Source organism: Kwoniella dendrophila, chromosome 3, assembly GCF_036810415.1.
Source record: "Kwoniella dendrophila CBS 6074 chromosome 3, complete sequence".
Taxonomy (NCBI): Eukaryota; Fungi; Basidiomycota; class Tremellomycetes; order Tremellales; family Cryptococcaceae; genus Kwoniella; species Kwoniella dendrophila.
In genome coordinates, this window is record NC_089478.1 from 1,567,688 (window position 1) to 1,580,605 (window position 12,918).

At 36.7% G+C, this 12,918-nt stretch overlaps 6 protein-coding genes across 6 annotated transcripts; 2 read left to right on the plus strand and 4 right to left on the minus strand.

Moving 5' to 3' along the window:
• Window positions 1-817: 817 nt before the first annotated feature.
• L201_002876 (uncharacterized protein) lies at window positions 818-1,540 on the minus strand (the record flags this gene model as incomplete). The annotated part of the gene is made up of 3 exons (XM_066218640.1): window positions 818-1,080; window positions 1,181-1,319; window positions 1,415-1,540. The coding sequence occupies 3 exons, from the start codon at window positions 1,538-1,540 to the stop codon at window positions 818-820; spliced, it is 528 nt and encodes a 175-aa protein (XP_066074737.1).
• A 1,129-nt stretch (window positions 1,541-2,669) lies between these two features.
• L201_002877 (uncharacterized protein) lies at window positions 2,670-3,498 on the minus strand (the record flags this gene model as incomplete). The annotated part of the gene is made up of 4 exons (XM_066218641.1): window positions 2,670-2,704; window positions 2,881-2,942; window positions 3,152-3,285; window positions 3,427-3,498. 4 exons carry the CDS (start codon window positions 3,496-3,498, stop codon window positions 2,670-2,672), a joined length of 303 nt encoding a protein of 100 aa, XP_066074738.1.
• Window positions 3,499-4,007: 509 nt separating this feature from the next.
• Window positions 4,008-5,720, plus strand: L201_002878 (uncharacterized protein; the record flags this gene model as incomplete). Its single annotated transcript, XM_066218642.1, has 9 exons — window positions 4,008-4,083; window positions 4,154-4,185; window positions 4,289-4,572; window positions 4,639-4,660; window positions 4,733-4,891; window positions 5,000-5,075; window positions 5,155-5,333; window positions 5,425-5,500; window positions 5,701-5,720. 9 exons carry the CDS (start codon window positions 4,008-4,010, stop codon window positions 5,718-5,720), a joined length of 924 nt encoding a protein of 307 aa, XP_066074739.1.
• A 695-nt stretch (window positions 5,721-6,415) lies between these two features.
• L201_002879 (uncharacterized protein) lies at window positions 6,416-8,528 on the plus strand (the record flags this gene model as incomplete). Its single annotated transcript, XM_066218643.1, has 8 exons — window positions 6,416-6,467; window positions 6,530-6,597; window positions 6,696-6,968; window positions 7,076-7,410; window positions 7,482-7,508; window positions 7,593-8,010; window positions 8,143-8,236; window positions 8,401-8,528. 8 exons carry the CDS (start codon window positions 6,416-6,418, stop codon window positions 8,526-8,528), a joined length of 1,395 nt encoding a protein of 464 aa, XP_066074740.1.
• A 741-nt stretch (window positions 8,529-9,269) lies between these two features.
• On the minus strand, window positions 9,270-11,108 carry L201_002880 (uncharacterized protein; the record flags this gene model as incomplete). Its single annotated transcript, XM_066218644.1, has 10 exons — window positions 9,270-9,364; window positions 9,465-9,520; window positions 9,626-9,654; window positions 9,715-9,784; window positions 9,861-9,939; window positions 10,025-10,061; window positions 10,158-10,244; window positions 10,345-10,415; window positions 10,544-10,612; window positions 10,787-11,108. The coding sequence occupies 10 exons, from the start codon at window positions 11,106-11,108 to the stop codon at window positions 9,270-9,272; spliced, it is 915 nt and encodes a 304-aa protein (XP_066074741.1).
• A 705-nt stretch (window positions 11,109-11,813) lies between these two features.
• On the minus strand, window positions 11,814-12,856 carry L201_002881 (uncharacterized protein; the record flags this gene model as incomplete). Its single annotated transcript, XM_066218645.1, has 4 exons — window positions 11,814-12,048; window positions 12,117-12,236; window positions 12,379-12,581; window positions 12,761-12,856. The coding sequence occupies 4 exons, from the start codon at window positions 12,854-12,856 to the stop codon at window positions 11,814-11,816; spliced, it is 654 nt and encodes a 217-aa protein (XP_066074742.1).
• Between the last annotated feature and the right edge of the window lie 62 nt (window positions 12,857-12,918).

Consider the following 12,918-nt stretch of genomic DNA (forward strand, 5'->3'; position numbering starts at 1 on the left):
TGCTATACGCCTATGGATATATCTATTCTAATATTTCTTATTGTGATTTTGGTTTGATGAAAAGGTACCTGGTATGCTAAGAATGGGATAGCTGGAATACAGGATAGTAAAGGACAGACGTATGTAAGGTATAGGAAGAGCGTCATATTTTTATTATTTAATCGAGAAAATAACAATATAAATGTGATCGAGCGCTACCACAAGCAAGCCATATAGTAGTAACAGAGACGCATACGTACATATATTTCCGTCATTGTGGCACCTCACCGTATAGAAATATACAATACAATACTACTGGTGTAGTCAGTTGATACTTACAACAATTCTCCGCGAGTGTTTTCAACTTTGTAGGTATTTCCTATGAAGTAGATGAAAGCTCTGTTGAAGTGAATGAAGAAGAAGCAAGATTTTAACGGAAGGTACAGGAATGATGAGTGATAGAAACTGTAGTGTAAAGAAGGATCGTCGCTTGCTGAACTGTCAGCGCCAACTCTTCAGCTTAACTCAAGGAATCATCAGTCTACATCCTTGTTTTTCATGGAATTGATTTACATATAATCATTTTGATAAATCTAAAAATAGGGCTACATGAAGAAGAAAATCGTATATTGTCCATTTTCTGACAGAAAGAAACCTCAAAAAGAAAAAGGCAAGTGTCCATATAGAGTACACCTTTAATCCATAAACTACAGTCATTGAAATATCCGTTACCTAAAGACTCTCCTCTATTCATTGGAAACAGTACCTTCATGATATTTCAGATACCGAATAGCAAAATTACCACACTATCTATGATCGATAGGGAACTATATGCCGATCAATTGACAACAGAATAACCAAATACTGGACCAGCTGTCGGAGTTTTAACATTAAAGTATGATGTATCTGTATTTTCGTTATAATAAGATGTACATATCCATTGACCATCACCTACAGAAGGTTGATCGTAATATAATTGAAATGAAAAATATTCATCTTGTAATGATGCAGTATGATCTGCACATCTTTTTATAGCTGAATTCTGTGGTGTTGTACCTGAAATCGTTATCGTTGAAGGTGATGGATCAAATCCTTGATTACCTATAAAATAAATAAGATGTACATATCCTTTTAGTCAGTCAGGTCCATTCCATTCAATACGAATAGTTTACCTGACTTTCAAAATGCGAGCTCAACTTACCAGGATTATCATCATTTTCAATTAAACCTGAACCTTGATAATATAAAGTATAAACTGGTTCACCAGTATGAACTTCTCTGGGTGGTGGTGTAGGTGAAGGTAAAGCTCTTTTAAGTGATTTACTGTATCTTGCAATAATCTACAGAAATCAAGCTTATTCAGCTACACTAAGCTCAAGTATCAAGTTGATGATGATCCAAACTCGATTTTTCAGCTTTCTTGGCGTGAACTCACTTCGTCCCTGGTTGCTTGTTTCAACCCTCCTCCCGTTTCTACTGGTCCCGGTGTTGGAATAGGAGCGGCTGAAATCGAGATGGTATGTATAACAGAAACGAAGAAAACAAGTGATGTAGGCAACATAGTGAGCCTGTCAACGCAATAGTGGATGCTGCGGGTACGGTATCAAATACGGAAAAGATAATTGAAAAAAGCACAAGTAAAGTCCGTTGATCAAAGAAAGCTGAGTGCAGCAACTATCATAAGAAGTGGATCAAGTACTGGGGTGTTATTAAAAAAGCAAGCAAAAATGGTTGATAAAACGTAAGGAAAGGAAGAGACTTGAGCGATGCGAATCTGCGGTATTTATAGATGACTATCCTTCGTATCATTCTGCTGTTATTCGCCAGAGAATTTTGGTTGTCTAGACGCTTCAGACGAAGGTAACAAGTGAGTAAATCTATATCATCAGTAAACACCCAGATTTAAGTTTACGATCTACCACATTGCAATAAACAAAGCCGAGACAATGCCAACAAGTCGACCTAACACCATCGACCTCTTCTAGAGTGTTATTGTCCTATCCGACGTCATCGAGGTTGAAGTTGCCTAGAAGTAGTACTCGAATCACAGATCTGGACCTGACGGATGTCTGACAGGTTAATCATCCTATCTTTTACATTAAATCAATGATTTACAGATTCAGCTTTCCTGATCTGAGCTGAACGTTGTCAGCCATTCGACGTAGAGTGTGTGTTTTTATATGGAAACAAACATTATCAGAGGGTCGAACATCCTTAATGGTTACTGTATAACGCTGTATGCAATAGATAGATAAAGCGCAACTTAGAATATGCACCCGGCCCGATGGAGATCCATTCATCGGTAAGAGTGATTTTGCTGAAGCTGAGGTGAAACTTCCCAAACAGAGTTCAGATGATAAAGCTTAATATACAGCCTGACTTTGTCGATGTACAGTAAGCTTATTTCACTTCTTGACTTTGTCAGTGTTTCTGATACACTGTCTATCTCCGCCCCTTAGTTGAGACTTTGATTTCGGAAGACAATGATAAATCGCGACACCGGTGTCCCTTGTTGTTATCGATGTTGCGGACGTATGTTTGGGACACGCACTTCTGTCTCTTTGCCAAACAAACATCACTTGACAAGAACGTTCTATCCGCTTTCTTTTGATTTAAGATGCATTTTGAGTTCGGTCAAGATACATCCCCACTACTTCATCCTCGTATCCTTTTATATACAATTCAGGCATCTAGTGGTGGCCAGATTTGTGGTGTTTAAGGTGCACTGTTGGTTTGAATAGACGTGTTTGATTGGTAGTGAAAGGTATCATCAAATGAGAAGAGTTTGTCGGTGGTTGTTGGGGATGGGGGAGAATTTGATAAAGTGATGAATGAATCGTTGGTTGTCAGTAAGATGCGCATAATTTGCAGATAAAACGATAAAATGGAAATAAAGCTCACTGTTGTAATCGATTGTGTAACCAATGAGGAAAAGGATACCAACGGTAGCAAGGAGGGGTTTACTATGTCGCCGCGAAATATCAGCTTCTCTTCTCAAACCATATGTTGCGTCCAATGTTCCGTTCAATGTGTTCTATCTTTTTCCCTCCAAGTTAAACCTCGACCATAATTAGCCCGAATCTGCAAGATGATTCGTTGTCCATCCGTTTCGCATATCCCCATTTTACATCTGCATCGGCAATTTCTTAACAGTCATATCCTTCCAACTCACCCTGAAGCGTTCTTTCCTTCAAAGTATCTACCTCTTAATCCACTAGCTCTTTCAGATGAAGGTTTAGGACCTTTTGGGAGTTTAGAGTAGAAATCAATAACTTGAGCAGTTCTTGCTGAAGTTGTACCGGAAGACTATATATATAAAGATATATTCCATCAGCGTTCATTTCCCCTCACAATGCCATTTCATGTTTTGTATATTTGCGATATATAGGATATGTCGGCCGATAATGATATGTTGATATAACTGGAAGTGTTTGGAAATTGACATACGACAGCACCTGGGGTAGCGATCTTTGGTGGGATAAGACCGGCGAGAGATCGTCTAGCGGCTGTAGGTAACATTTTTGATGATAGAGTGGTGAGTTAAGGTTAACCTTATAAGAACAATTCACTCCGATTTAACATTAATGATGATGAATGACTAGCTAGCGGTGAGCCCGTGAGTGGTAGTGAGCAAAGCAATCAAGCAATCAAGCGTCCTATGGTCTACGGGTCCACATACAACCAACTCCGTTCAAAGGCTGAGGAGGGATAATGCCGGAATTCTCCGTACTTGTGGCATAATCGGTATCTTTTTTGATAATATATATTCGTGTTTTCGTGCCTGATTTGACCATGTTTTTAAAAGGTAAAGCCGTTACGAAAAAAAAGTTGGAGGAGATTAGCTTAGCTTAGAGATAACGCTTCCCCAATCAACTGTTAGCTATATATCCTCTCGAGTGATTAATTGTTGATTTTGGTCTTGTTCAGTCTTCCTTGGTTGTTTCTTTCATACAGGTTGTATACGTGTCTTTTACGTCTTATTTCCCTCTACTCTCTTTGTGGTTCCCAGTAAAACACCTATATTCAAAATGTCTCCTCCAGCCGACGGTCGATTAGGTAAAAGAGAATCTGGTACCGCTAGAATCTTAGGTTCAGGTGCTTCAGGTGAGTCTGACTGTAAACACATATCTACTTTAAGTATGACAGAGCTGATTTCGAGAGTTTTGAATAATAGGTGTTGCCGAATTACTTGTTTTTCATCCTGTGGTATGTTTTTAAAGGATCCCGATATTCATCAGACCAGATTGAGATTGAAAACATTGAAAACTTGAAGAGAGCTGATCACCGAGTCGTACAATAATTTTTGTAGGATACAGTAGCAAAACGATTAATGTCAAATAAATCAGCTATATCAACAATAGGTTTAAATAATATTATATTCAGAAAAGCTGCTGAAGCTTCAGTTTCAACCAAATTTTTATCTTTATTCCCAGGTTTAGGTTATGCAGCAGGTTATAAAATCGCACAAAGAGTTTATAAATTTGGTGGTCAACCTTATTTCAGAGATTTAATTGATAAAAATGGCGGTGGTTGGTTTAGAGATACTTTTGGTAAAAAAACTGGTGGTATGTTAATGCATGCTACAGCTGGATCGTAAGTTTGGGTCAACTCCACTATTATCGGGGAGAATGAAATGCTAATTCTCTACTCGAAAATCAGTTTGACCGGTATTGGAGAAGTTGTAAGTCGAAGGAAAATCTGTATAATATAATTTTCGATAATTGAGCTAATCGACACTTGTTCTGCTTGTTAGGTTTTACTTCCCCTCGATGTTCTTAAAATCAAAATGCAAACCAACCCCGATGCTATTCGAGGTAGAGGTTTATTCAAGCTTATAACAGATGAAGGTGTTGCTTCACTATATAGAGGATGGGGATGGACAATGGCTAGAAATGCTCCTGGTTCTTTCGCTGTGAGTCAAATTTCTTTTTCTGCCTGAGCGAAATATGCATAGGGACCAGGCAAAATATTCGATTTATGCGATAGGTGTAGTAAAGCTAATTTGTGATCTAATTTGCAGCTCTTCGGTGGTTCAGCAGTAACAAAAGAATACCTTTTCCAACTTTCCGATTACTCTTCTGCTACATGGACACAAAGTGAGTAATTAAAATCCTGTCCTCCGTTCTCCTTTCCGACTTGTAGACCTTTATTGACAGCATCAATTCGCTTTCATAGACTTCGTCGCCTCAATTGCTGGTGCCGTAGCCTCCATCACTGTCGCTGCTCCTCTTGATGTTGTAAAAACCCGTATACAAAACGCCAACTTTAACTCAACAGTCGGTGGAACAGCTATTATTAGAGAAATGATTAGAACTGAAGGTGTTGGTGCTTTCTTCAAAGGTTTAACACCAAAGGTAAGTTACACTACCTAACCTCTGGGATATAGCAAAATAGGATGTTGAGTAAAAACTGATGTCGTTTTGACCTGATTATCAATTTCTCTAGATCCTTGTTGTTGGTCCTAAACTTGTATTCTCATACACACTTGCTCAAAGTTTGATTCCATTCTTCGGTAAATACGGTAAGTGGGGAAAGAGAACGTGCTGGTCATAGTAGGAGTAAAGCTAAATTAATTCATTTTCAGTATAATCGATCTTCTAATGAAACCGTATAAATAATACCCTCATCCTTTGCAACACTTTACTCCTGACACCTTCTCATTTACTGGGACTTGACACATGCTTCATCTTTCGAGGATTACACTAAAAATAGAACCCTTAGGCGATAAAAGGGATTTCTAGACATTTACTTTGTATATAGATATTTCGGAATAGATAAAATACAATTTTCACTTATTTTGTGCACCACTCTTTTTTTTTAATTCCGTGACCTTTTTGATTTTTTGGCACTCTTCCAATCTTTATGACAATATAAGATCATTACAACATCTATGCATGCATGATGAATATATATATATATATATATAATTCCCTTTGAAGGTAACCCATATCTTCGTTCTTAAGTCGCGGGTGAGATGTGATATCTATGCACTATGTCCTTTAAAATGTGAAGTGGAGGTGGTCCAAGCGTCAAGTACTGTTTTTTATATCCCTTATGCTTTTTGTTTCATCGTTTCATCTGGAAATTGTAATTATCGAAATTTCCTTGTTAACCTATTACTCTATACTAGCATATCTGGCTCCGAAGCAACATAAACATATCATAGCGAAGGAGAACCTTGAGAACTTTTGAAACAAAACTAAACAAAGCAAATACCGCTCGCCCCGTTGGATCCCAATTTGATATTTACGAGTAGACTAGATGAGGTAGTGTCTTCTCTCACAAATTTTCACTTCGTCTTGTTTTCAATCGTTACCAACGGCGTCGTACTCAACCAAATTAGCTACCATCAATTATAATAACCAAATCGAGATACAATTCTCAAGTTTAATATGATAACATCTATAATCAATTCCTATAAGGATAATCAACAAATATGAGTGATAAAGTTAAAGCTCCACAGGTTCCTCCAGTAGTATTGATACTAGGTATGTCAGCTCATTCCATCTTATCTGTGAAGGAAACAGACTTATCTAAGAAACTACAATAGGCGGAACAACGACTATTGCAAGGACATTAGCACGATATTTGTTGGATCCCACAGCTCCAAAAGCATCTGTAAGTAGGGTGACTAGTATCTTCCTCGCAATATACTTGGTTGCTTCAGTATCAATCCTTATCTGACAAACGAGTACCTCAATTATCACTCGATATAGTTCGTCCGTCTAGCAGATAGATTTTCAGTTTCACCACCATCAACATATATTGATAAATCTTTTTTAGAGTTGTTGAATTCAGATAAATCAAAATTAGAATATATTCAAGTTAATTTATTAAATACTTCCAAGCACACTGATATATTCACACCACCAAAAGAATTTAAAAATAATACCATTCTCCCGAGAACAGGGGAAGAACACAAAGATTTCCAAGGGTTTGATATTGTTTTTGATTTGACTGGTGAATTGGGTTTTGATAGACCTGAAATTGTGAGTGAAGTCTAAGTTGCCCTTCTTTCTAGCTTGACATAACATGTATATGTCCTACAAGTCGATCTAAACATTACGCTCATTCCCACAATCACTTTTAATGATAGATACAAATATCCAATACATATCAAACAGCTTTACAATTAGCTACAAGTGCATCAAATTTACCTCTAAACTTAAAACCAAAATCATATATCAGATTAACTTTCCCATTTTATGAACAAAAATCATTACCTTCTTCCTCACCTGGACATACTGAATCAGCTCAATTGACACCAGATGGTATTAGAGGTAGATATTGGAATGAAACTTTAAGAGGTATAGGTAAATTAAATGAAAAACTGAATTTTGGTTGTATAAGATCTGCTGCTTGGTATGGAGGTGATTCGTATCAAGGTGAAATCGTACCTAGATTAGTTGTTGGTCATGTTTATCAATATCTGTGAGTTGTTTTCTTCTGATATGCTACGGTTATCGAGCTGACTAAACCTGGTATGTGAATTGTGGTTGTAGGAAAGAAGAAATGAAGTTCCTATACAAGTAAGCTGAATTCTCCCTCTTGCCTCCTGGGAGAATATGAAGGCTATAGAGCTGACTATAGCATCATTTTCTTGGTAATTTCAGCTCCGACCTGAGAGTCAACACTGTACATTCAGTTGACGTAGCACAATCATTATGGTTATTATCATTATACCTAATATCAACCCCTCGATCAAAAGTAATGGAAGAATCTGCGGTACCTTTACCATTTTCTTTTGCTTCACCTTCCGAAAAATCGACATTCAGTATAACCAAATCAAAGAGGACTTCTATATCAGATACATGGAAGACTATTCCAACAGTCATACCTGAATCTGAAATTATCTCAATACCATTATTTAATGTTGTCGATGAAAATGATTCAACGCAAGGTAGTTTAGCTAAAATCATCGCAGAGACTTGGTCAATTAAATTTGGGTTTTTGAATTCCGCAATGGCTACATTGGTTTCTCAATTTGCTAAAGCTGATTTTACTGAAATGATTGAAGATGTTAATGAAATGGTGAGTCCCTCGAAATAAAGTCGACCTGAATCGTTCGTCTTCTGGTAAAGAAAGCGTGACTTTATACTGTTGAACTCGTACTTGTGTACCCCAAAAGATGTTTTGATATTGACTTTGTGTTTCTCTATACAGCACGTCGAAGCTTGGTCAAAGATGTTAGCATTATCAAATCCACCGATAGAATCAAGTCCAATTACACCATTTTTAGATGAACATGCATTTAGAAGTGAGTTTCTCTTTTTCTTTTCAGACTATTCTACTTCGTATCCCTTTCTTTCCTCTGTCTTCCCCTCGCATTCCCTTCCCCTTCCCTTTCCTTTTCCTGTTGCTTCTACCTCCCCCATTCCACCCACACAATGTAGAAAGGAAAGCTGACAACCTTTTTCTTAGAAATGTCAATTTGTTTCGATGGATCAAAAGCGAAACGGATATTAGGTTTTAAACCTATTCATCCAAAAGTTGAAGTTGATGTATTAAAGGGAATTGTCAAAGAATTTCAAGATAATAGATTATGGTAAGTCAATTTGCAACTTCCATTTTAGCATCATATGGAGCAGCTTATTTACGATGCCTTTTTCATTGCACTGATGATCACCTTTTTCATGTAGGCCAAAATTAGCTTAATTCCCTGTACCAATCAAATTGCCTCTGAAGTGGGACCAATCAACTCGGGAAGAGGCTTCTTGCTTCTTTCTGTTCCATAAAGTGTAATTTCGCGGACATTCCTGTTTTGTCTATAATTTTGTGCCACCCTTATCCTGTGCGTGAAGAACTGTGTTAGACTACGCACTTGTTTTATACCATTTAATCCATAATATAAATACCATCATAGATATATCCTGTCCTGTTTTGATTCCTTTCCTAATAATGTGATAGAATGACAAATATTTCGAATAAACTCAATACTTAACAGTTTTCCTCATGTCAATGTTATTTTCAGTACTTAGTAGGTTTCTCATCCTTCGCAGCTTACAATTGATATCAATGTATGTTCCCAACCACTTGTACATACATAAATACATCATGTTTGATCCGCAATTTACATGTTGGATTGTATATTGATATCATCCATCCTGTTTACCCTTATATAACTAGCTTGAGTGATATTATCATCTCTTTTTACATTCATATTGTGCTCTCTACAGAAGGATTATCCTGTCGAAAAGCCTGAATGACTGATTTTGAACGCTTCAGAATGATGACCAATTTGTTTTGGTTAGTCCTCGAATGAAGAGTTTATCGAGATAAGATTGTAGGTATTATAAGAATTTTTCAGCGACATTAGGATAAACATCAAATCTCCTTTGAATGGTTACAGGTAAATTTCTTCTGGTTGTATTCAATAAATCGACATCTAAATTAATTGATTTTCATCCATTTCAAGGAAGATCGTTTAGTATAGTCGTTGTTCATCCGTATTCCAGGGAAAAAGCACGGATGAAATTATGACTTACCAATATCAGCGTATATTATTGTTGGTTCATGTGATGCTTCGGTAAGCACATCTCCACTATTTTCAATTTCAATTATAAATCAGATTAGGTTAGTATTTGTTGTATATATAAGCGAAAGGTATCTCTTAAATAAGCCTTCAAGCTAAAGAAGGGATACTTACAGAGGATTGACTACCATTGAATGACCATACTAATTTGACATTGATATTAGTTATATTCGTATGCACCGGAATACGCGGATTCCACTTACAGCTTGATAAACGGCTTCAGGATGTCTAGCTGGTGAACACATAGCAACGTAAATCTGATTATCGACCGCTCTGCATTGAGGTTGATGTTAAGATCGACAAAATTAGCTTCAAACATCATCTTGTGGATGGTACCTATATTACATACCTGGCTCTTTGAAGTAATGTCCAGTGCATTGGTCCTGTTGTAGTATTGAAAGCTGCTGGGTAGATCATAGCAACACAACCTGTTAAGAATTCAGTCATTGAGTGGATCAACAGTCATCTAACATTGTTTATTATGTGTATCAACGAAAGATCGTCTCAACATACCTTGTCTAGCAGCTATTTGAGCCATCTCGGGGAATCGCTAAATTCAACACAAAAAAGATCACGAGGCTTAAGTTAGTCACTTATTATTCAAATACATTAATTTATATTCTGCGGAATGATGATAGAAACTCACAATATCATAACAAATACCTAAACCAATCTTACCGAAAGGAGTTTCAAAAGTAGTCAATGATTTACCGCCTGTAAGTGTGTCTGATTCCTGTCAGAAGAATAGGGATCAGCTCAGCAAGTAAATAAGCTTCAAAGTATTGCTATAACCCCGGGTCTGATTTTATGGAAATAAAATTAACGAGACTAACTTTGAAAGTTTGTTTGCCTGGAATATCAATATCGAATAAATGGACTTTTTGATGAATTGCAACAAGAGTACCTATTCGTTGATTTGGAATAAAAGGTTAGCATCACATTGAATCAAATTCGCAATTCATATAAACAGAGTCGTATCGACCTCTTCTTCTGTGGTATGGAGGTCTTCACAAGAAGAGAGATTCAACTCACCTTCTGGATCATATACTGTACATGTATTATAAATTTCATCTGTTTTTTCATCTTTTTGAGGTATTGAACCTTTTTTTTTTAGGGTTGACAATTAACTTTAATCAGCTTCCTTCGTGTATATTATTTATATAAAATAGCTTCCCATTTATACAGTATTCATATATTTATCATATACTTTTTGTATATTCATTTATATAACATTTTCAAAATAAAGAAAGATATTCAGTTTGAACATAGACGTACCACCAATTAACCAAATTTTATTTTCTTTAGCCATTTCTCTCATAGCTTTAACAGTTTCACCTTCTTTTGAAGAAGGTTCATTAATCTTAGTTCCAATTGATGGTATAAATTCTGAATATTCTCTAAATGAATTTACTGAATATGGTGAATTCCAAATTTCAGGTAAAACTATTAAATCTAATTTTTTATCATTATTATCATTTCCTTCAATAGCATCTCTAATGAATTTTTGTGCAATTTTAATATTATTTGATTTTGATGATGTTAATCCACCTAATTGAAGTAATGCTAATTTAGATGATTTAGCTGAAATTTGTGCCATCTTGTTTTCATTCAATCTGTTCTTTTTTAGTCTTGAGTCTGATATTTAAAAAAAATAAATTACATCTATGAGAACAATTGTTAAAAATGTATATATACATGAAATCCAGAAAATCATGTAAAATCGACCTTGACTGATACGATATTTACTCGCTCGACCCATCGGTAATCACATCATCGGTTTAAGGTCCGTTGTTGACGGTTATCACCGTATCAAGACTACTGTACCTACATACATTTGCGCATAACAATCCATATGATCCGAGGGCTGTCATAAGACTGATTGCTACATGTATGTGATATAGTCCTGCATGATAAGTCGTTAAATAAGACACAAACAAATATGACAGAGAAATCAATGTGAACAGGAAACGTGTACGAATCAAACGTCGAAGTGACAATAATATATTTTTACGAGTATAAACATATATAATTTGACCTTCAAACGAAATGGTAGAAAAGTCCATGAGAGAGGAAATAATGCAAGAAATAAATACAGAATGATAAATGTGAGCCGTTCATTATTGAAAACGATGAAATGAAACAGCTAGTTGAGTAAAGAAGAAAATGTGATTTTAGGTATATAACTAAATATCCTGACACTTTTTGTCCGTTTCTTCTTAAAAGAATGTCTATGATGAGGATTGCAGTCTCACAAATCCTCGAGAATCTCTCCATGCTCCCCACTCATGCTCTGACGCTCTGATTATAGCATGAACACACCAACACCCGCACCAACGGCACCTAAAACCATAGTCACCCAAGCACCCGCCATCATATCCATACCGACAATTTGTCTTCTAGCCAATGATCCACTTTTCGATGTATTGGCAACAGCAGCTTGAGCGGATTCAAGTACGACTGAGTTGACGGCTGATTGATATTCTTGATAATCTTGAATGGTTCCTGCTGGTACGTTGGCGGTAGCTACAGTTGGTAGACTATTAAAAGTGAAATGGAAATCAGTAAATAAATATGAGTGATTAGGAATATCAAATATAGGACCTACGCAGTAGTAGGGGCAGTCCAGGTGAAAACTGTGTAAACACCATCTCCTGGATCAAGCCAGTATGTAGTGGTTCTCATAGGTTTACCGGTTGTTGTTGGTGTGTTACCTACAACTCGTTGTCTATAAAGTAATTGAAATGAGGTGATCAGCTTCTGATGCTCATAAGACTGGATTAAAATGTGAAATGGTGATCTCTGACTTTATCGACGTTATATGTACGCCCACACCAAACGCAGCACAGTGATTGGAAAATTGGACTTACTGAGTGGTTGTAGCTGCCGCAGTAGTAGTAGCATCATCATCATCAGCCGCACCAGCTAAAGCGGTTGTAGCGGTGGTAGCTGTAGTTGCAGTTGTTCTTGTATTTACTGCACCAGCCACACCATTTGTAATAGTTTGCACTATACGTGTTGAAGCTAAACCTGCTGCATTTGTACCTGTAGATAAAACTACTGTATCACCTTGCTATTAAAGAGGGATAAAAGATTCAGTCAGCTTATCAATTCTTGCAGATCTATTTCTCCGTTTCTATCTCAAAAGTAAAGATCACATCCACTCTACAACCAATCCACCCAATGTAGATCATATATTAAGGGAAGACGTAGACTTGAGGAAGCAAAATAACGGGAAGTGTTTGAACTCACAGCCCAAGGGTAGGTGGTGGTAAATAATTGAGCGTATACGTTAGAACTTGCTAAAAGCAAAGTTGAGATGATGGCGGTTGATGAGCCGATATGCATGGTGAAATGGTCAAAGTGAGATAATAGGTAAGAGTGAAATAGAGACGATTGATATTTATCTA